Genomic DNA, 23,632 nt, shown 5'->3' on the forward strand with positions numbered 1-23,632 from the left:
CTATCTCTGTTAACAGGGAAATAAGATTAGGCCCTTGCTTTCCACATTTGCTCACCCTCCACTGTGGCCGCTTTTGTTACCAACGCTATTCTACTTAAAACTTTAAAAGAATACAATGAATATATGTGAGGGTTAGTGAATACATGGGTTAGTACAGTCATGAATATATAGGTGTAGGTACATGTATGAACACATAAAACAATATAGTTGTGGATATATGAATATACATTGGATAATTGATCACTCATCAGCAATAACAACACTATTAGGAAACTCAGTAGACCAGGGGTAGGGGTGTCAAACTAATTTGTTGTGAGGGACGGATCTAATATAAATGAGACCTTGTCAGGCTGGGCTGGATCGTGTTGGGCCATGTGTGTACCTATTTAAGATTAGGTAGCAGAGATATAAAATTTTTAAAGGACACAAACATGACTAAAGGTTTTTTTAAAAAAACTTAAAACATTAGCACTTTTTGGTCTTAAAAGTTGCTTTCTTTGTATTTCTTCCATGGGATCCAGGGAACTGGGCAAAGGAAGCTCTGACTCTTTCCCTTCCTCCCCAGAGGACCAGGAGGGGGAGCAGCCTCAATCAATAGAGAAAATGGAGGTTTTTCTCTGTAGCTCCTGTGCAATTGAGCAAGCCTTACAAAGCAAGTTGAGATGCAGTAGGAAGCAAGAAAGAGGGAGAAGGAAGCAGACAAGAGCCAGTTGCTCGGGGGCCTGATTTGGCCCTCAGGCCACATGTTTAACACCCCTGCAATAGACAGTTTCTGAACAACAAGTTTGAGACAAATTCTTGTCAGGGACTGGTAACTTACAATAGGTTTACATAGGACCATGTACACGTAAGAAAATAATTCCAGTATATGTTTTGCTGTGGCTTCATTGATGAAGAATTCAGGTTATTGTTTGTTTATTTATTTGTTGAGATGCCTATCCCACCCTCCCCTGCAAGTGGGCTCATGGTGGGTTACAATAAACAATGATCAATAAGACAGTTAAAAACAGTTCTACTTAAAATTTTAAAAAAATTAAACCCTAAAAGTTAGTTGATTAACCAAGGTGGTGAGATATAAAAACCAAGAGAGTCAACAAGTCCCAGGGGTGTACCTCAAATGTGCACTAAGGCCCGTATCAGTAGGTAGGCCAGGACTTTGCCTATTGCATCATTGGTACAATTTACAGCATAGACAGGTTAGAGCAGTGTAGGCCAATATAACCAGACACCCATCACCTCTACCAAAGGCCTGGCGGAACAGCTCAATTTTACAGGCCCTGTGGAATTGTAGTAGGTCTCACAAGGCCCTGGTCTCACTTGGGAGCTTGTTCTACCAGGCTCTGGTCAAGTCTAAATTGATGTCTTTTGGGCCAGGGATTACCAGGAAATGTTGTCCTGAAGAGTTTAAAGCTTGGTTTCTAATTGGAGTCTCTCTCATACTGGCTAAATTCATAGGCAGACCATTTGAGCCCATGGTGACTTCTCCTCTCTACTGTCATGGAAGATGGCATTCCTTGTTGTTATTACGTCTGTCAAGAGGGCAAGAGAAGTCAGTGCTTTCTGTGTTGATGTACCATTTATTGTTTTTCATAAGGACAAGGTGGTCCTAGGTCCTGACCCTTCCTTCTTGCTGAAAGTTGTTTCATCCTTTCATTTATAATAGCCTACTGTATTGGCTGTTTTCTTTCTGGACCCTGCTGATGCTGCTCAGTGAGTTCTACACTCTCTAGACATCTAGAAAGCTCTTGCCTTTTATTTGGACAGGATGTCACCTTTCTGTATGGGCTTGCACTTGGTCATCTCTTATTCCAGCCTTATGAAGGGTCTTAAAATCTCATCTCAACATCTATCTAAATAGATTTCCTCTACGATTCAGTTACGCTACCAGTTGTCTGGTCAGCTTTTACCAGTACTTCCTCGGGCTCAGTCCACGATGACTGTATCTACCTCTGCAGTATTTCTGGCTGGCGTCCCTATCAGTGACATCCGTTATGCTGCTACTTGGTTGACTCCCTCAGCATTTGCATCCCACTACACCCTGGACATCAGAGTGTGTCGAGATGCCTCTTTCGGCCAAGCAGTCCTTTGTTCCAACTTCCACTGAAACCATTGCTTTCTGGCATCTTCTGGTGAGCCTAGGATTACATAACATGACATGTTAATTTGCATAGCTGCTTTTTCTGGCATCTTCTGGTGAGCCTAGGATTACATAATATGACATGTTAATTTGCATAGCTGCTTTTCAGTAGTTATGGGTTTCCAATAGTTGCCAGCACCCACCATCCTACCTAATTGCAGCTTGTTAGTCACCCATTTGTGGGACTACACAGAGATCATGAAGAAGATAAGCAGGTTGTTTACTTGTAAACTGATGATCTTTGAGTGGTCATCTGTGCAGTCACATACATCTGCCCGGCCTTCCCTACTGCTGGCATCTCTCTGTTGCTGACTTTCAGTTGGTGAGACTTAGCTATGGAAGCTTTCTCCTCAGCTCCAGGCATACACAGTCAATTCCTGCTCCCCAGAGTGGAGGAAAAAGCCTGCCAAAAGACTGGAAATTAGCTCTAGAAGTTTCCAGGGTTGAGTGACTGCACAAATGACTGCTCAAAGATCTTCAGTTACAGGTAAGCCTGTTTATATTCAAAGTGAGTTAGAAGGCAAGAAGAGGAGGAAGAATGTTGAGGAAAATTAGTTACTTCCTCATAATGAATAGCATCTTCTTGAGAATACTTGCCATGTGCAACTCTCTGCACATTTGTGAATTGTTAGTATCAGAATAATAATTATTATTATTGTAGGACCTTGTGTGTCAGCTGTAGGCAGGAGATCCTAGAATTGCCTGGCAGCCAGAAGTTCTAGCTCTTTTAGCATTATGCACTGCTACATGGTAAGTTAGACTTGTTTTTTAGGCAAGAAACATTTCAGAGGTGGTTTGCCATTGCCTACCCCTGCATCATGACCCTGGTATTCCTTGGAGGGTGCCCTTCAAAATACTAGCCAAGGTCGCCCCTGCTTAGCTTCTGATAACCGAAGAATTGGGCTATCCAGAAAATCAGTCTAGGGGGTGGTGGAGAATGCTGAGGATAGGTTAGTGAACTCTGGGTTGGGAAATACCTGGAAATTTTGGTGTGGAGCTTAGAGATGGCAGGATTTGTGGACTACCTCAGTGGAGTATAATGCCATAGAGCCCATACCAAAAAAACCCGTTTTCTCCAGAAGAACTTATATCTGTATTCCTGAAATCAGTCGTAATTCCAGGAAATCCCCAAGCTCCAGCTGGAGGTGGCTGGTAAGTGTAGCAGGGCCATCAGAGAAGGCTGGGCTAGCTGAGAAGTCCTGTCAAATAGGCTGGTGGAGAAGGCAGGGCAGGCAGGCCAGAAAAGAAAATAGCTGTGGGGGGGAATGCACCCATGCAATTGATGTACACCATTTTATGCACTGACATCATCAGTGGGTACAACTTCAACTGCAGGATGGGCCAGACCACAGCTACTCAATCAGCCCAGCCTGGCCCCAGCACAATGGCCCAAGCCCCAATGGCTAAAGAGATGCCGGTATGCTGTATTGGCACATACCAGCACAAAAAAAGCCCTGTATATGGATGTGTGTATGTGGGTTACAATTAATAAAATGCATATATATATATCTCTGTGGTTGATTTGAATTATATATACATACCCACACATATTGATATATCCTAGAGAGAAAAGAGAAAGAGGAGGAAAGGCAGCATGGTATAGCCTGATCTCAGAAGCTAAGCAAGATCAGTAATTGGAATGGAAACCACAAGGACTTTGCAGGGTCAGCCATGGTCAGTACTTGGATGAGAGACCAGCAAGGAAGACCAAGGATCCTATGCAGTGGAAGGCAATGGCAAACCACTTCTACTTCTCACTTCCCTTGAAAGTCCCTTGCTAGGGTCACCGCAAGAAGTCAGCTGCAACTGACACACACACACACACAAACCCACTCATTCACCACTGTCATAAGCATGGTGGAGCAGGATTTAAGGCTGCTGTGTGATTTTTCTGCGTTGCATTGAGCTCCAAAGGGTCTGCTGAAGGTCACAGGCTCTAATGATTGTTCTGTAATTGTAGCTCTGCTGTGGGACATGAAGGCAGGCGGGGGAGGTAAGGACATGGGAAATAGCAATGGCATTTGCATTAACTTGATATTGCAATTTATAGCTGGCCTTGAAATCAGATGATACTTTGAAAACCACTTAAAGTTGCATGATGGATTGTGCCACTTGATTTTCTCCTTTGGTGTGTGAACTTGAACCAAAGCCATGGAACTGGATCAACCTCAGTAAGTATGCCTGCAAAGCTATAACTGGAAAAAACGGTACTGAGAATTCTTATTTTAATAGCTGCATCTAAGAGATCATACTCAGTCTGACTTATTTCCTATTGGTATGAGGTCATGGTTTGAAAAGTACTAGATGTTAAAAAGAGAAACATTGTAACTCATTTAATATCTTTTTGTCATATATTGAAATTATAAAAATGAAAATTATTCATTATGTAGCACAGGTCATGACATGCAATATAGATAGGTAATGTATACCATATAAATATATTATTTTCTGTACTAATTGGAAGAAATTAACATACTGTGAGTGGTTACCTGCATTAATGGCCACAGACTAAAGGAACACAAAGCTTCCATAAACGCTGCTTTGAAGATTATATCCTACAATAACTAAGGTTCCTCCTTTTATCCTTTGTGTGAGAGAGGAAGAGAGTTCAATTACAGCTCACATTCATCACATTTCTCTGATAGTGCTGAACATGAATGCAGGGATGTGGTTGTTGGTTTCCATTATTCTTTCCTTCCTTCCTTTCCTCATGCACATTGAAGGATCCCTGGGGAAGAGTGAATCAAACTCCAATTTATGTAGGGATGCCAGAGCCCCTTGTGGAGTCCCCTGATGTCAGGTCCAACGTCTCTGCCACCAACCAGCTGTCCGGTAGAGGGGATTGACCTCCCAAAAAAGAGAGGAAAACCAGATGTTTCAGCAATGTCCAGAAGTGACATAGACATGTTGGGTTTTGGGGGGAAATCTATGTGAGAAGCTAATTCTACCATAGAGTTTTCCCCCAAAAAAGAGTGTTGCCCCAATGTTCCTGATAGGTGTACATCGCTTCTGGGTCATGTTGAAGTCACATGGACACATCATTGAAACATGGGATGCACAGGTATTATCATTCAGGAAGATTAAAGGGTTTTTGAGAAGGATAAATAAATATGCACTGGTTCATGTTGTGTTGTTGTATTGAATTGTGTTAGGGAAAGCATCTACCTTGCAATTGTGTTCATCAAACTATCCTAATAGAATTTTGAATCACTTGAATCACTATTATATATTCACTTGCTGGAAAATGTCCTATTGTACTTAATGAGCCTTCCTTCTGCATGAACACTCATGGGATCATTTGTTGCTGTTGTTCAGTCGCACAGTCGAGTCAGACTCTTTGTGACCCCATAGACAAAGTCACGCCAGGCCCGCCTGTCTTCCACCATCCTCCAAAGTCTGCTCAAATTCATGTTTGTTACATCAATAACGCTGTCCAGCCATCTCATCTTTTGCCGTCCCGTTCTTCTTTTGCCTTCTGCCTTTCCCAGCATCAGGATCTTCTCCAGTGAGTGCTCCCTTCTCATTTGGTGGCCAAAGTATTTGAGCTTCAGCTTCAGCATCTGACCTTCCAGGGAACAGTCTGGGTTGATTTCCCTTAGGACTGACTGATTTGATCTTCTTGCAGTCCAAGGGACTCTCAAGATTCTTCTCCAGCACCACATCTCAAAAGCATCTATTCTTCTGCGCTCGGCCTTTCTATATATATATATATATATATATATATATACATATATATACACACACACACACACACACACATTATAGATCTATATACTATAGATGAATTCAAGTTAGAGTGGATATTTAGCAAGTTTTTGCAGCCTGTTTACTCAAAGACAGTTGATTTACTTTTCAGATACAATGCTAGCCTCTGATACTTATGGATTTTTCAAATATGTCTTTGTTTTGCCTGTTCATGGAGATTATTAATTGGAGAACATTTATAGATTTGTAATGCAGGGGACTGGATAGGAATGAGGGGAGATATAGATCTGTTATATCAAACCCAGCATTAAGGTTCAGTGATCTGGCAAGTCATGCCCTGCCTTGAAGCCAGATGAAAATTCAAGATGATGAGTGCTTCATGGTTCCTTATGCTGACCTGACTGTATATATTAAGTCTGCATGGAAAGGTCAGTATTGAATTCTCTCTTAACATTCCAGTGTTAGAGAAGACAGCAAGATTTCTAAGCAAAACTTTCCATTTGGCTGCTTTCTCACTTATGAAAACAAACAGAATTGCCTCTATTCAAGTTGCAAACATCTGAATTCACATTTGGCATAAGGCAAAAACAGAGTCTCAGTTCTGTGGAGATGCCTATGTGCATATCAGTCTACATGTAGAGGAATTAGCCAGAGATACTTAACTGAACATGCAGGCAGTAGGGATGAAGCAGTAGACACAATCTCACTTCCTTCTATATACATTGATTGAAAGCATGAGTGAATGCCTGAAGAAGGCCACTCTCTGCAGCATATAGTCAAATAATAAAAATGAAAGTAAAAAGGACTAATGTGGCACCTTGAAAGCTAGTGAATTTATTCGATACATTTTTTGCGGGGAGGGGAGTATCGTTCTGTTGGCAGAGGTGGTGAATGGGGACAACCATGGACCAGTGCCAAGCACCCTTGGTTCTTACTTTGGTTTCCAGATGGGTTTTTTGCCCCATGTTTGATGCTGCTGATGGGAAGTATTTTTTCTTCCTGGTTCCTTATAGCATTGTGGTGCATTCGTGCAGCTTCTGGGGTTCCTCTGGCTTTTTTCCAGTCTTTCTCAAAGCTGTCTTGCTCCTAAGTTTTACGAAAGATTGCAGCAAAGTCTAGATGGCTGCCATGTAGGTGTTCAAGTTTTCCTGGCCCCACCCACACAGCAGCCATTTCCCCAACTACAGCCATTTCCTTTCTCCACTGCAGAAGATTTTTTTTCTTCTTTTAAAAAAGTTGTCATTTAATAGCATTGTAATAATATACCATTATATCAAACTATGTGTCAGGTTCTCTGAAGAAAGTAAGCCGGTATCCCCTTTCCTTATGGAGATATATAGGGAAAAAGATCTTGAAAATGAAATTTGGGCTAGAGATTTATGTTTTTAAAAATGAAAGCTGGAAATTTAGAGAACCTGACACATCATTTGGTATAATATCATATAGTTGTAATGCCATTAAATCACCGGTTTATATTTTAAAAAATCTGTGCTTTGTAGAAGTCCTGTCACTGCTGCAATACTCAATCCTGTTCCCATGTGGAAAACTGCAAGGTATAACCAGCCTGGGACCACATTTGATGGACTACCTTTTTTCTACCAAAAAAAGCCCAGCAGGAACTCATTTGCATATTAGGCCACACACCTGACATCGCCATTGTTTCACACAGGGCTTTTTTGTCAAAAAAGCCCAGCAGGAACTCATTTGTGTATTAGGCCACACCCTCTGACACCAAACCAGCCGGAACTGCGTTCCTGTGCATTCCTGCTTTAAAAAAAAGCCCTGGACTGCTAATCCTTTATGGCCCTATCCATTTCCACATTGCTTATCTGCTCCAGGTTCAGTACTGTTGGGGAGTGGATTTTTTTTCCTGCTTCTCCACAGCATCATGGTGCATTCGTGCACCTCCTGGGGTTTGCCTGACTTTTCTCCAATGCTTCTGAAAACTGCTTTGCTCCAAAGTTTGAGGAAAGATTGCAGTAAACCCTGGATAGCTGTTGTTATGTGGGTGGGAAAATCCAAATTTTCTCGACAATGCACAGCAGCCATCCAGCCTTTACTGAAATAATTTTCCTTCTCTTCGTCCTTGCAGCAGAGATTTCCTCCCCTCTGCTGACACTGTGACTGGGAAGAGAGGGAAGGAAATGCAGAGGTATAAAGGAAAAGGCACATCTGTAGAGACTTTTTAAAACAAAATCTAGGATTCAAAGGACCAGTTACACATAATTGTTGTAAGTATGTTATATCAGTATAACAATATTTTAATGCTAGTTTTTGTTAAAAAGTTGCAAAAGCCACTATGGCCCAGGGGATGTCCACTGCTGGGGGATTGGAGCAGGGAAACCTTCCCTGTAGAAGCCCCATTGTTGCTGCACTATCAGAACCTGCACCAGCAAAGGGAAATCACACAAGCCTGTTCTTGTGGGGCAGCTACTTCTGCCTACCAGTTCCGATCTTTGTGCTCTTTGTGCTCTGTTATCTGAATAATTCTGGGTAGCAAGCAGTATTAGGATCTTTTCTTTAGAGGTGCCTTAGCCGTGGAATGCCCCCCCTGCTATGGTTCACTTGGTTTTGATGGCTTGAAGTTTAATTATTTTATTTGCCCAGGACAAACAGTTAATTGTTTTGCTAATTTTAACAATGTTTATTCTTTTAATTTATGTTGGTTGTTTTTATTGAATCTCACTTTTGTTACTTTTTTTCCTTCTGCTTTCTGATTTTATTATGCTGATTTAGATAGTATTGATTTTACGAAATTGTTAGTAAGTTGGTTTTCTTTTTAAGCTGCTTTGCATGTTTTGGGGAGACTACAGCCAACATACATAATTTCTGTCATTGACATTCCTGTCTCCCACCTTGTGCTACAGTCTATTGTTCTATCCAGAGGTTTGCTTCTGTGGGAGCATGACGATTGAACTGGTGGCTGCAGTGAGGGGAATTTCATGAGTAGAAGTGCCTGCAACTGGAAAGGACACTTAGGATTCAAGTCTTAATACTTTCTGAAAGTACCATAATGATTTTCATACTCTCCATTGTATTATTTGGGTGATGTCTCTTTAACTCTTTGCTTTTTTATGCAATTTGGTCATTAATTGGCTTTCAATTGTATTCATTTCAGAGTTCTTTGAAAAGAAGAGGTAGCAGGGATATTCACAAAGAAAAGAAGGCATTTGCTCAGGTATTTTTTCCAAGCTCACACATGTATTCTCATTTTTAAGTTTAGTGGGTAAATGAATGTACTTGTTTGCTGGGGAGTGGAAATTTTGTTTTAAATACAACAATGGTCCAAATATCTTCATAACTTAGATGCAATTTTGGAACATCACATCCTTTTAGTATTTTAAATGCCTTGTATTTGGTATTATATTAAACAAAATTAGACATTTTTCATATAGAAAATAAAAATCACATTGTCTCAGAAAGTATTTGGAGCAGACATTGCTCAGGGACATTGACTAAATTTATCCTGGGTGCCCAGGTTTTTTGTGCTAATGAGTATATTGGCACAAAACGCATTTCACACACTAAAGTGACACATAGCATATTATTCTCTCAGATACAAAGGCTTTGTTTTTCGTGTGAAGTGAACAGCATGTGATCTCTAGATATCGGTTTCTTTTAACCTGATTAAAATAGAAAAGTGAAGCAATCTGCCTGCCCCACTTGGATGCTGATGCTATTGAATTCCTGAAGCAGGATTCTCCCTAGGAACGATTGGTTTGGATTTCTCTCCTTTTCAGAGCTAACTACAGTAGCTGAAGCTTTTTCCAGCTTTCAGATTGGGTGCAGTGATTGGGTTTCCACTCAGTGTGAAGGAGTCACTGCAACTTAGTTGGAAAATCATTATTTAACTTAAGTACAGTACTAAAAAAAAATTCCATAAGAGTAGCCATTTTATGATGTTGTGCCAAGAAAATAACTATGTTTATTGAAAACCTATGGCAAAATGATTGCATACACAGTACATTGAAAACTGATGATACTTTCATTGAAACCCTCATATATGGGCTGAGTTACAGAAGAGGCTGATGACATACCATAGGAAAAGGTATGAAAGTACAAAGGGTCTTATGTCTGATATATGACGCTTCATAGGGAAAAGTGTTTTACTTTAACATGGAGTATTACAGGAAGTCGGTGCAGACTAGCTTAGTAATATAATGAACTCCTGGTGTCAAGAGTACATCATCATGCTTTATATCCACTGAAGCCACTGAACAGACTTAAAGAGCATTTCATAACATAACATATTATGGTAAATGAGCCTTGAGATTATGTGCTAGTTCCAAATCTAATAGTAGTAAATAGACCTGTCTTGCATTCATTCATGTACTCCAGATTTGTATGTGTTCAAGAATATCATGTGCGTGGAGTCTGTACACATACTCCCAATCATATATACAGAGCCTGTGCATAGATACTCTGGGCAAACCATGTATCTGTGGAGGTCAGGTGCAGGGATCAGCCACTTCCATGTTAGTTATTTACACTAATGCAAATTAATCAGATTTTTGATTAAACATTAATTTATTGAAAAGTATTCCTAGTAACAGTCACAACTAGAGATGGGCATGAATCAAAGCACAAATCACAATTTGTGCCTAAAATAGCCGGTTCATGGTTCGTTCCAATTCAAGTATGGTTCGGGTACTCAGGCTATGCACAACTTGCAAAATGAAGCAGCTTGTTTTTTGGGTGGTTCATCTGTGTCATAATCAGTGGGGGATCCTCCTTGCACACCACGATGGCATGATGCTGTCACCTGGAAGTAACGCCATCGCACCAAGGACATCACCCCTGTCAAATGTGCCTGGCGCAATAGCATCACTTCTTGGTGATGTCATTACACCAGGCATGTTTGTGGTGTGCCAGCACTTTCTAGCCCTCCCAAACCAAATGAACCAATGAACCACAATTTGCTCAGTAGATTGTTTAAAATGAAACTAAACAAACCACTGAATTGGGCAAACCAGTGAACAATGAAACAAAGCGAACCACCATTTCTGTTTTTCATGCCCATCCCTAGTCACAGCCTAGGTTTCCTTGAGTACTGCAGTACTGAGGAAGACTGGATTCTGTCAAAAATGCATTGTATTAATTGTCTGAATTATTTTGAAATCAGCTTGCTTCTATCCACCCTCTAGGTGCAGCTAGACATTAACCAACAGAATAAAGGGCTAAAACCCAATTGTTTTGTCTGTTGGTGTACTGAAGGCACCTCACTTCATATCTTTGCATAATCTTACACAGTATTCTCATATGCCTCTTGAAGTAGGAGGAGGGATAAGATGCATCCCTCACTGGAGTAAGCTATGCTGTTCCAGGAATATTCTGGAACAACTGTTTCACAGGCCTACAGTATTAGTGACCTATGTGACCACCTGTGCAGCTGTGCAGCTTATCTTGGTCTTGGGCCCCAGCAACAGAGCTTTGTAAGGAGATAATGGGTGCAAGCAACTCCAGTCACAACAGGAGCAAATAAAATACAACATAGGGGGGGAAAGGAACACCTTCAAGGAATGTACAACAAGAAAAAGGTGCTGTCAAGCTGTAACTGATTTGTGGTGACCCCATCCAGAGGGCATTTCAAATAAGAGACAAACAGAGGTGATTTGCCATTTCCTTCTTCTGCATAGTGAACCCAGTCTTCCTTGGTGGTCTACCATCCAAGTACTGGCTGTGGCAGACCCTGCTTATTTCCCAAGCTCTAAGAACCCTGAGCTAGGTGGGCTAGAAGGTATATAAAAAATAGGGGTGCATTGAAAACTGCAAATTAAAAACACCACCTGAACCCACAGTATGAACAAATACTACAAGCATACAGTTGTAAACATTATTCATTGTACTAATAAAAAGTGTGTAAATACACAGAAAGATAAACATTATAAATGTAGAAATGTATCAAACATCAAAGAGAAGTTAAGACACATGATAAACTATGGATTGTTAGCCAACCTCCATTTTGAGTAGATCAGTGGTATTTACTCGCACATTGCAGTCACATCTGCAACTACCCCCAATTGAAAGAGCCACATTTACTTAGGGTTGCCAATCTCCGATTGAGGGCAGGGGATCCCCCAGTCTAGAGGCCCTCCCCCTGCTTCACGGTTAGCAGAAAGTGTGGGGGGGGGAGAAATGGAAATGTTTGCTGGGCACTCCTTTATACTCTATGAATACTGGTTCCCATAAGGTATAATGGAGAATCAGTCCATGGATATCTAGGGTTTGGGGGGGACTGTATTTTGAGGTAGAGGCACCAAATTTTCAGCATAGCATCTGGTGCCTGTCCTTAAAAAAAACCAAGTTTCAAAAAGATTGGACTGGGGATCCAATTCTATGAGTCCCAAAAGAAGGTGCCCCTATCCTCCATTATTTCCAAATGGAGGGAGGGCATTTAAAAGGCATATGGTTCCTTTTAATGTGATGACCAGAATTCCCTTTGGAATTCAATTGTGCTTGTCACAACATTGCTCCTGGCTCTACTCCCAAAGTCCCAAACTATTTCTTGACTTGGCAACCCTAATTTTCTTCCATCCCTAGCATGAGGCCTGTACTGCAGGGACACTTGCAAGTTTCTGTTCCTTTAAGAGCAGCCGTTTCAAAGTGGGAACCAACCATCAACTACATAGGGCAACCAGCTATCCCACTCAGCTTGTCACTGCTCAGCTAGGTAGGAAAGAAGGGGGCCACTGGTACCATACAGATGCACCAAAAAGGTAAATTTCAAGCCCCTGTGATCTCCTATCTGTTGCCAGATATGGACTGGCAGTCCTACAGCCACAGACCTTACCAGATGTCACAAGCAAGGGTCTATGGGGGGCCTCTGCTGGCTTCCACCACTCTGGTTCAGGTCAATCTGGGAGGGCCCAGAGCACTTACCCAACCCCCGTGTCTTCCTTTTTAACAACATCTATGACCAAAGAGATGTGAGGACCAACACAGTGTCTGTAATAATAATTCTCCTATGGTGGTGGCCAAATGGAGATCTCCCATTGGCTTTCAGGTACATCCCATGCACTTGACAAATAATTGGCCCACCACAGCTCATGCAGCATCTCTAACCTCCCATTGGCTGACTCCCCTGCCCCTGCCTACTGCAGACCTAGGAATGTTGAACAAACCACCAAAACAGTCTTACCTCAGAGACAGACACATCTCCAACTCTTCTCTCTGTCTTCTCTGTTAACTGGCATCATGAAAAGCATCACTTGCAACAGACCTTTGCCACCCCATCGACTGCCCACACAGACGGCCTCCTAGCATATGCAGCATCCAAAGGCCACAGAAATATCCAGGGAGCCACTACCATAATGCAACTAAGCAGCAAGGCCTGGCCATGGCTGCCGTGATTCCTGTCACTCCCTCTCTCCCTCCTCCTCTCAGTCTTGCCCCTAACCAGAGGCTAGGCAACCAACTGCTGTCAGAAAAGGGAGAGGTCTCAGCTGAATAGAATGGGATACAGTCCACACTCCAAAGCAATTATTTTCTCCAGGTTGGAGAGAGAGTTCTGTTGTCTGGAGTTCAGTTGTGATCAGTGTTCCCTCTAAGCTGAGTTAGCGTGAGCTAGCTCACATATTTTTAGCCTCCAGCTCACACATTTTTGTCTTAGCTCAGGAAAAATGGCCCCAGAGCACAATAATTTATGCAGTAGCTCACAACTTTAATTCCAGTAGCTCACAAAGTAGAATTTTTGCTCACAAGACTCTGCAGCTTAGAGGGAACATTGGTTGTGATCCCAGGAGATCTTCAGGCTCCACCTGGAGGTTGGCTACCTTAGACCTTGCTGCACCCTCTGGATGACTTGATGCCACCTGACTGGCATAACTTAACAGTGATGGCTGCTTGCTCATGTTCAGTGGCATCTCCCCTATGACAGCCAGTGTGACTTAGTAGTTGCCAACTCCAGGTTGGCAAATTCCTGGAGATTTGAGGGGTGGAACCTAGAGAGGGTGGGTTTGAGAAGAAGAAGACTGCAGATTTATACCCCACCCTTCTCTCTGAATCATAGACTCAGTGGCTTACAATCTCCTTCCGGAAAATGGCACAGTGACACAGTGCACAGATCTGAGCCTCCTCAGCTAGTGTACTGATTACTAGCCTTAGAGGGGGGCTCCTTGCAAGGGGGACCCCTAAAGGAGAATCAGTAAGATTCTCTGCAGCGGAGCTGATGGGAACGGGGGGGGGGGGAGCGGAGGCCACCCTTTCCCAAACTTCTAATCTGTCCCGTGCCGAGGTTAGTAAACGCATTGATGACTCAACTGGGTCTCTGGAGCTTGAAGGATGAGAACTAAATCGCATCCAACTAACTTAACCCAAATAGAAGGAATGGATGGTCGCAGCACTATTGGATAAATTAGACAATATACCAATCATAAACTTACGGCGAAGACAGGGCTGAAGGTTTGGTGTTGAGCCGGAAAGATGTGGTAGTGGCAGTGCAGCGGAGCGGAGCGGTGATGAAGGACTTAGTGACAGAGAGACGGTGAGACGGAGAGACGTGGTGGTGGTGGTGCAGCAGAGCGGTGGTGAAAGACTTAGAGGCAGAGAGGAGGAGAGACGGTGAGGCAGAGAGGAAGAGAAGATGGAGAGACATGGTGGTTGTGTTGGAGGCGGTGGTGCTGTAGCGACAGCAGCGTGAAAGGAGTGGAGCGGGACAGAGACGAAGAAGTGGAGATTGATATGTACAGAGGAGGAGGTGGAATGTGGAGGTGGTGAATGAATGTTGAGGAAGAGGTGTGAGAAGAAGTAAAGAAGTGGAGGGGTTAGAGCAGAGAGCTGAGAGTGCGTGGAAGAGAAATTGCCATTTTGGCTGAATGAAAGGGGGAAGAGGCGGTTCTTAGCGAACACGCGGCTGCCTCTTCTCTGAAGAAAGGGTGCTTAGCTTATTGTTGTTGGTTGTAGAGCGGAAAAGATCGGGAAATTCTTGGAGAGAAGCAGATGACATGAGGCATAAACTCATTAACTGAGGATATCAGTGCTGAATTAAATGGTTGGTATTGCGGGGAATTGTGGGAAGAAGAAGCAGGAAGAAGGATGGACATAGTGTCATAGAGGATTGTGGGGAGAAGAAACAGGAAGAAGGAAGGACATAAGTGCTTTTCGGAGGCATTCTAGAAACAGAACTCGCTAGCTGGGAGGAGGAAGTGAACGTGAATGTTGAAAACTAACCTCTTTAAAGGTCCTAAATGTTTTAGAATTTACTTAGTGGAACTACTTTGTGTTAAATGAAATAAGTATTAACTGTGTTAGTTAATAATAGTATAGTATACTTAGTTAATATAGTATAGTATAGTTAGCTAATAAAAGTATAGTAATAACAGATATTGACTGATTAACAACTGAATAGAAATATTAGATATTGAAAGTGGATGGTGATTGATTGTGATTGAAAAAATTAATTGTGAGCTGTTAATTGGAAGGTTGATTAGAGTGTACTACTGAATGAATTGAATTGTATAGAAGGAATATAACTAACTAGAATTGATTTAAGTGGAGTAGAGGGGGTAAGTTTTTGATAGATGTGATAAGTAATAAATTTATTTTTGATTGTGACTGAAAAATTGATTGAAGCAAGGGGTAAGAGTGATTGAAATTGAGTAAGTGATTTTGGTTGACTAGACTGAAATAAGAATTGATTGAATTGAAGAATTGATAAAATAGGCACCTAAGAAGTAATATAAGTTTTAAGATTTATGAATTTCAGAACATATTGCTCCAAGTGTATCGTATAGTTTACAGCAGGGGTGGCCAATGGTAGCTCTCCAGATGTTTTATGCCTACAACTTCCATCAGCTCCAGCCAGCATGGCCAATGGCTGGGGCTGATGGGAATTGTAGGCAAAAAACATCTGGAGAGCTACCGTTGGCCACCCCTGGTTTACAGTACATAGTATAAATATATTGTTAAGATTAAGGCAGAGAAGAAAGAGCCAGAAATTGGGGGGGATTAAAGCCTAAGATTAAAAAAGTGGGGCAAGGAGCTTCGCCTGGAGTACCCAAGTCGATAGCTACACCAATAAATCAAGACGCCATTGAAAAGCTACAAAATATGATAATTTTTTAAAGAAAAATCAAGAAACATTAGAGGGGATTAAGGTGGGACTTAAAGAAGAACGAAGAAAGACCAATTAAAAAGTTGATGAGTTTCAAAAGCAATTGTTAATTAACAGCCAACAAACTCATAAGGTATCACTTAAAGTGGAAGAATTGGATGAAAAAAATGAAAACGGTGTCTGCTACGATGCAAGATTGGAAAGATAAATGTAGGGAGATTGATGATAGAACAATTAAATTGGAAATGGGAAAAGCAGCTTATATTTTAAGATTCCAGAATGTCCCTGAGGAAAAAGGAGAAGATATACCTAAGAAAACAAATGAACTCTTAGCGTCAAGTGTAGAGGCAGTGTTAAAGGACATTAAACAAGAGATTAACTGGACCAAAAGAGTTGTCTCATCATACACTAGGAAATTTAATCTACCAAGGGAGATCCATTTAAGATTTACAAAAGTCTCGACTTGTGAAGCCATTGTGAGAGCTACAAGAGGAGTGGACTTAGTTTGGAAGGAAAATAAAATTAAAATTCTAAAAGAAGTACCTTGGAGTATGAGGCAGAGGAGAAATGTATAAGAAATTAACAACTTGGTTGATTGAAAATGATATCCAGTTCAGATGGCAAATACCGAAAGGGGTCCTCTTTACCTTTCAAAATAATTTATTTTATTTATTTATTTTATTACTTTACATTTATATCCCGCCCTCTCCGCAAGCGGACTCAGGGCGGCTTACAGTATCATAAAAACAATCAATTCCATAAAACATATAAAACCATAAAACATTTATCAAGTTAAAAACTAGTACGCTATCTCAATCTAGTCTGGCGGTATTGGGTTCTGACTATGACCGCCAGCTTCTGTAGGATGTCCGGTGGCAGCCCATTTTCAGTCAACCAGAAAAGCCTGCCTAAACAGTTCGGTCTTACAGGCCCTGCGTTACGCCGACAAATCCCGCAGGGCCCTTATAGCTTCTGGGAGGGTGTTCCAGAGTTCTGGTGCTGCCACCGAGAAGGCCCTAGATCTTGTTGCGGATAGCCTGGCTTCTTTTGGGCCATGGGCAGACAGCAGATTTTTTTGTCCCTGATCGCAGTGCTCTCTGGGGGATATATGGGGAAAGGCGGTCCCGTAGATAGGCAGGTCCCTGACCATAAAGGGCTTTAAAGGTTAATACCAACACCTTGAAGCGAACTCGGAACACAACAGGCAACCAGTGTAGCTCTCTCAGCACTGGCCGAATGTGCTCCCGTCGTGGTAGCCCCATTAACAGCCGTGCCGCAGCGTTCTGCACTAGTTGTAGTCTCCGGGTTAGCGTCAGGGGTAGCCCCATGTAGAAAGCATTACAGTGATCTATTCTTGAGGTGACCGTAGCATGGATTACCGTCGCTAGGTCGCTGCGGTCCAGGTAAGGGGCCAGCTGCCGTGCTTGCCGAAGATGGAAAAAGGCAGATCTAACAGTGGCTGCCACCTGAGCCTCCATTGTAAGGGAGGACTCGAGGAGCACGCCTAAGCTCTTGACCTTGGGGACCGGTATTAGTGGCACCCCGTCAAGGGCCGGCAGCTGGATCTCTCTCCCCGGACCGCCCCGACCCAGGTAGAGAACCTCCGTCTTCGTCGGATTCAATTTCAGCCGACTCAGTCTGAGCCAGGAGGCCACGGCTTGTAATGCCAGGTCTAGATTTTCCGGGGTACAGTCAGACTGGCCACCCATCATTAGGTAGAGCTGGGTGTCATCCGCATATTGATGGCAACCCAGTCCATACCTCCTGACTATCTGGGCAAGGGGGCGCATATAGATATTAAATAACATCGGGGATAGGACCGCTCCCTGCGGCACCCCGCAACTAAGGGGGTGCCTCTGGGATGCTTCCTCCCCTATCACCACCCTTTGTCCCCGATCTTGGAGAAAGGAAGTCAGCCACTGCAAGGCAGATCCCTGTATCCCCACATCGGTGAGGCGGTCAGTCAGTAGCTGGTGGTCAACCGTGTCAAAAGCGGCTGACAGATCTAGTAACAGCAGCACTGCAGAACCGCCCTGATCCAGAACCGCCCTGATCCAGAAATAAGAGGTTTAACTTGAATTCAACACATAAAGCGCAAGATTTTTTGAATAGTTATTTAGAGCAAGACAGATAATCCTTGGACTCAGCAGAAGAAGAATGTGAATACAAAGAAGAGGATGGTCGGGAACCGGATGGGAAACAACAAAGTAAGAAGAAGAAAGGAGAAAAAATTAAAACAAGATCTCAAACTCAAAAAGAAAAAGAACCAACCCCAGATAGTAATAATCAGAAGGAATAATGGATTAAAAATAGTGTCAATTAATGTTCATGAACTGAACGCACCTCAGAGAAGGAAAATGATTTTTCTGCAACTGAAAAAATTACAAGCTGATGTAATATGTTTACAAGAAACACATATTACACAGAAGGATGTAAAACACTTATAAAACAAAAAACTACGTAAATTATATATGGCATTTGGCCAAGTTAAGAAGAGGGGAGTGGCAATCTATATAAAGGAAAAGATTGAATCTCAATTATTATGCAGCAGAAGACGGTAGACTGCTCTTGGTTGAAATCATACATAATGATAAAAAATGTTATTAGGGAATATTTATGCTCCCAATGAAAAGCAAGAGAGATTTTATAAAACAATAAACGGCAAGATTGTTAGTTTGGACTATCAAGAAATGTGTATTATCGGGGACTTCAATGCGGTATTTGATGCAGAGCTAGATCGGAAATCGGGGAAGAAGATGAGGAAGAAATGTCGAAACCAACCTCCCAAAACCTTCCTTAAGATGGTTGAAGAATTAAGACTAATAGATGCTTGGAGAATACGAAATATTAAATCTCGAGACTTTACCTTTTATTCAGACACCCATGATTCCTGGTCAAGGATTGACGTATTGGATCTCATCTACTTTGACTCTTAACCTTAGAGAAGCAACGATCTTTTGCAGATCATAGCCCCATACAGGTTATTTTGTCAAGCTACAGAACTAGACCTCGATGGACTTTAAATTCTCATTTTTTTTAAGGAAGAGGCCTTTGTGAGAGAAGCCACAGATGAAATTAAAATGTTCTTTCGAGAAAATCTGGAAAAAGACACTTCAGTTCATATAATCTGGGATGCATTTAAAGCCTTCTTCAGAGGAATTTCAATACGATACTCTTCCAGGAAGAACAGAGAAAAAACACGAGCCTACAAGCAGCTAATAGAAAATTTAGGAACTCAAGAAAAGAAACTGAAGTGCAATAGTAATGAGGAAATGAGAATTAAAATCCAAAACCTCCAACATCAGATAAATTTATTATTAAATGAAGAATTAGAGAAAAAGTCATGATGGCCAAGCAAAACTTTTTTGAAAATGCAAATAAAACTGGCAGATAGTTGGCCTTTAGATTAAGAAAAGAAAGAGAAAAAAAGGATGATAAAAAGCTTAAAGAATGAAAACCTCGTTGAAACTCGGAGAAGAGAGCAAATGGAGCAGATTGTTAGAAAATTTTGCCAAGAACTATATACAGAACAAGAAATTCTAGACAAGCATCAAGAAGAATATTTAGAGAGAATCAAGATGAAGAAACCCCCCCCTAAGTTAAAAGAAATTTTACCACTAAGAAATTGTCAATACAATAAGATTACAGAAAAATAACAAGGCTACAGGTTTGGATGGGTTGCCAGCAGAGTTTTATAAAACCTTTTTAGAAGAGCTCTTGCTTCCATATAAAAAAGTGATAGAAGGCATAGAAAGTACAGCTAAAGTCCTGGAGTCATGGACTGAGGCGATGATTTCTCTGATTCACAAAGAAGGATTGGACCCAATGGATATAAGGAATTACAGACCCATATCGCTTTTGAACAACAATTATAAAATTTTTGCAGCAGTTTTGACACAGAAACTTTAAAAAGCCTTGATGAATATCATAGAAGATGACCAAACTGGGTTTTTACCAAAAAGGCGAATGAGGCAGAATCTAAGAAATATTTTAAACACTTTGGAATATTATCATGAGCATCCAGACAAACAAGTTGCCTGCTTTTTTCTAGAAGCAGAAAAAGCTTTCGATAACGTAAATTGGAGTTTTATGTTAAAAAGTCTGGAAAATATTGAATCTGGGATGCATTTTAAACGTATGGTTCAAGCCATCTATAAGAAGCAATCAGCAAGAGTAAATATCAATGGAAAATTGACAAAACCTATAAATATTCAACAAGGCACTAGACAGGGATGCCCCTTGTCTCCATTGCTGTTTGTTTTGTCATTGGACTACTTGATCCAATCCATACAGGAGGATTCTAAGATTAAGGGATTAAAAATAAAAGGGGAGCATTACAAGGTACAGGCCTTTGCAGACGATGTGGTGTTTATTTTGGAAGACCCTAACTCCTCAATTGAAGAATTTAAAGAGAAATTGACTCAATATGGCAAAGTAGCTAGTCTGAAAATCAATTACAAGAAAACTAAGTTTTTGGTGAAGAACATGACCCAGACACAAATTAAAGAACTGGAAAGTAAATCAGGCTTCAGATACGAGAAAAAGTTGAAATATTTAAGAATCCATATTACGGCTGGAATTAGGAAATTGAAAACTGATAATTATGATAAACCTTTAAGAGAGATCAAAAAAGATTTAGAAGGATGGAAAGATATACAATTATCGCTCCTAGGAAGAATTGCGACTATTAAATCAAATGTCCTCGCAAGATTGTTATTTTTGTTTCAGATTATTCCCATAGCTCTTCCAGAAACATTTTTTCGACTGTTGAATACTCTAGTCTCAAAACTTACTTGGCAGAACAAGAGACCTCGAATAAAGTTGGAAGTTCTACAGGATGCTAAACAGAGGGGGTGTTTTGGCCTCCCGGATTGGCAACTCTATCATAGAGCCTGTATTTTGGTATGGGTCAAAGACTGGGTTATATTAGAAAACAAGAAGATATTGACTTTAGAAGGTGCCGACCTTCTGCGGGGATGGCACTTCTACATTTAGTGTCAACCCCCCTCAAAAAATAGCATTTTTGTCAGACATGAAATTAGAAAAACGCTATATAGAGCTTGGCAATGAATAAAACCACAATTTTACAGCGAAGTGCCAAGGTGGCTGTTCCCGGTAGAAGCTTTGGTACATACTAACCTCCTAAATTGGGATGAAATATATACCTACCATACCTTACTAGATATCCAATGGAATTTGAAGGTTGATGACCACTCACAGCCAGATTGGTGGACTAAGACACAAATTCAGTCCAGATATGTGAAAGATGCCCTTGGTTTTGAAAAGAAAATGAATGAATTAGATCAGATATGGATTGGCACTGATGAGAAATTGATTACTAAAATATACAGTTTATTGCAGGGAAGGAGAATGCAAGAAGAAATTGTCAAAGGGAGTATGGTCAAATGGATGCAGAACATTGATTATGCGACTGGACTAGCAGATTGGGAGAAGCTATGGAAAATGAACATAAAAATGATCAGATCATCTACCCTTAAAGAAAATATGTATAAGATTATTTACAGATGGTACGTTACCCCTGAGAAGCTTTCAAAGATATACCAGAATACCTCTAACAGATGCTGGAAATGCCAGAAAGCAGTTGGCTCGTTTTACCACATGTGGCTATGCGAAAAAGCAAGAAACTACTGGATTTTAGTTCATACTTGGCTACAAAAGATACTCAAAATAAATATAAAACATTTACCTGAACTTTATCTTTTGAGTATATGTCAACCCCCCATTTCTAAAGTGCAAAGTAGATTCTTAGTCCACGCAACTATGGCTGCAAGGATCGTATATGCAAAGTATTGAAAGGTACCACAAACTCCCCAAAAAGAAGAATTTCTACAAAAATTGTTTGAAATAGCTGAAATGGATTTTCTTTCAACAAAATTGTCTGAAGGGAATTTAAGCCAATGTAAAGAGGTATGGGAACCTATGTATGATTGGTTGAATATGTAGGATCTGTTGCAACACAAGAGAGGAGTGAGGAAAAAGGGAAATGATGATGTTGATGGATGAAATAAGTGTTAAAATAGACCAAGTTCTCATCCTCCAATTTTATTTGTCTGTTTTTATTTGTAGTTATTTGTTTGTTTATTTGTAGTTTTTGTATTTTGTATTGTAACAGTGTTATAGTCTTTGGTGTTCTTTTTTGTTTTTCGATGTTGTTGAGATTGATTGTTTTATGTAGTATTTTCAATTATAAAAAAATAAAAAATTATTAGGGTGGGTGTGCTTTTGGGATTGGTGCTGAGAAGCAATGCTGCCTCTAAGCTGTGGAGTCTTGTGAGCAGAAATTGTACTTCGCGAGCTACTGGCATTAACATTGTGAGCAAGCCATTGGCTACTGCATAAATTAGTTTGCTTTGGGGCCATCCTTCTTGTGCTGGGACAAAAAAATGTTTGAGCTGGAAACTAAAAAACTGTGAGCTAGGTCACACTAACTCAGCTTAGAGGGCACACTGCTCAGAAGAGCCATAGGTGGCATGCCATAGAACCATTGAGTTCAGAAAGGTCTCCTATGCAGTATTTTACATTTGTGGTATTTGCAGTTTACAGTACATCCTTATTTTTATTTACCTTCTTGTACTGCTGTTCTTTAGTTTTGCAGTGATGGATGCAAGCCACATGTCCTCATCTGAAAGCAAGCTGAGACCCAGCAGCATGTTGGTGCTCCCTTTGGTGTGGCTGCTTGGGCAGTGAGTCAACCCTGTTTAGGAGTAACCTTGTTCTTCTGTTTGCTGGAGAAGGTAGCTGAGCAGACTGGCTAGCTGTTGTAACAGTCACATAGCCACTTCCTTCTCACTTCCCCATTGGGCTAGGCAGAGTGATAGGCTTGTGGTAATGAATTGCATCCCCCTCCCCACATGCACCCCGAGTAGTGGTTTCAGGGTTTGAAAAACATTAAATAAAGACCCAGAATAAACATGCATAATACCTTTTCACAAATAGTGGCTGAAAATTCAAAAAGGTTGCCTAAACCATGAGATGGACATGGAATGGGGAAGGGTGGAAATCCCTGTTGTAGTTTAAGCACGGTATGTTTGTCAATAGAAGAAGTTGTTCTCTCCCTCCAACAGAAAATCACATGCCTAATCCTGGGGAAATGTACATCTTTCACTACGTATATCATTGGCAGGGAGTTTCTTCAGTCTTGGTAGTTTCTTCAGTCTTCTCTTCCCAGACCATCAGGCTATACTTAAATGTTTTCCTTTCACCCGTGGATGAATATGGCCGTGAAGCAGCATTAATAAATATGGGAATGAGTTGAACTGGAAAATGTTTAAAACATCTTTTATTCTGTTTTAGCTATCAGGTATAGACGTAACATGTGGCTTGAAGCTTCTCTAACAGCAACTACCAAGTTTTTTTTAAGAAGAAGTCTCATTTTTGAAATTTTGTCTTTGTCAGAATAAAATAAAAATAAATATGCTGTTAGTCTCATCCTCTAACTTTGAATCACTTGGCTCTGTCTTTTATACTAAATGCAACAACCTGGTAAACAAATACTGAAGGATGTTGTGATTATGCCCCACTTGGTCACTCTAGGCTACAGCTGTATGATATTTTCTCATCTACTTTTGCATGGTTGCCAAGAAAATAAACAGTGCAACCTCAAGTGTGAAACTTTCACACATTATTTCAAGAACTCATTTCCACCCAGACAGGTTAACAAATCAAAAGCAGATTCAAAGCCTGCTATTTCACTTACATGTACCTGTAGCTGTATAAAT

General features: G+C 41.0%; 1 protein-coding gene across 2 annotated transcripts in view; it reads left to right on the forward strand.

The window, feature by feature from the left end:
• Positions 1 to 23,632, forward strand: part of MTCL1 (microtubule crosslinking factor 1) — a 148,305-nt gene that overhangs the window by 58,366 nt on the left and 66,307 nt on the right. For both annotated transcript variants that reach the window (XM_060244000.1, XM_060243999.1), the window contains exon 4: positions 8,961 to 9,020. In XM_060244000.1, the coding sequence (XP_060099983.1) occupies positions 8,961 to 9,020 (60 nt within the window). The remainder of the gene's footprint in view (positions 1 to 8,960; positions 9,021 to 23,632) is intronic.

The sequence above is a fragment of the Heteronotia binoei genome, chromosome 7 (genome assembly GCF_032191835.1).
Source record: "Heteronotia binoei isolate CCM8104 ecotype False Entrance Well chromosome 7, APGP_CSIRO_Hbin_v1, whole genome shotgun sequence".
Taxonomy (NCBI): Eukaryota; Metazoa; Chordata; class Lepidosauria; order Squamata; family Gekkonidae; genus Heteronotia; species Heteronotia binoei.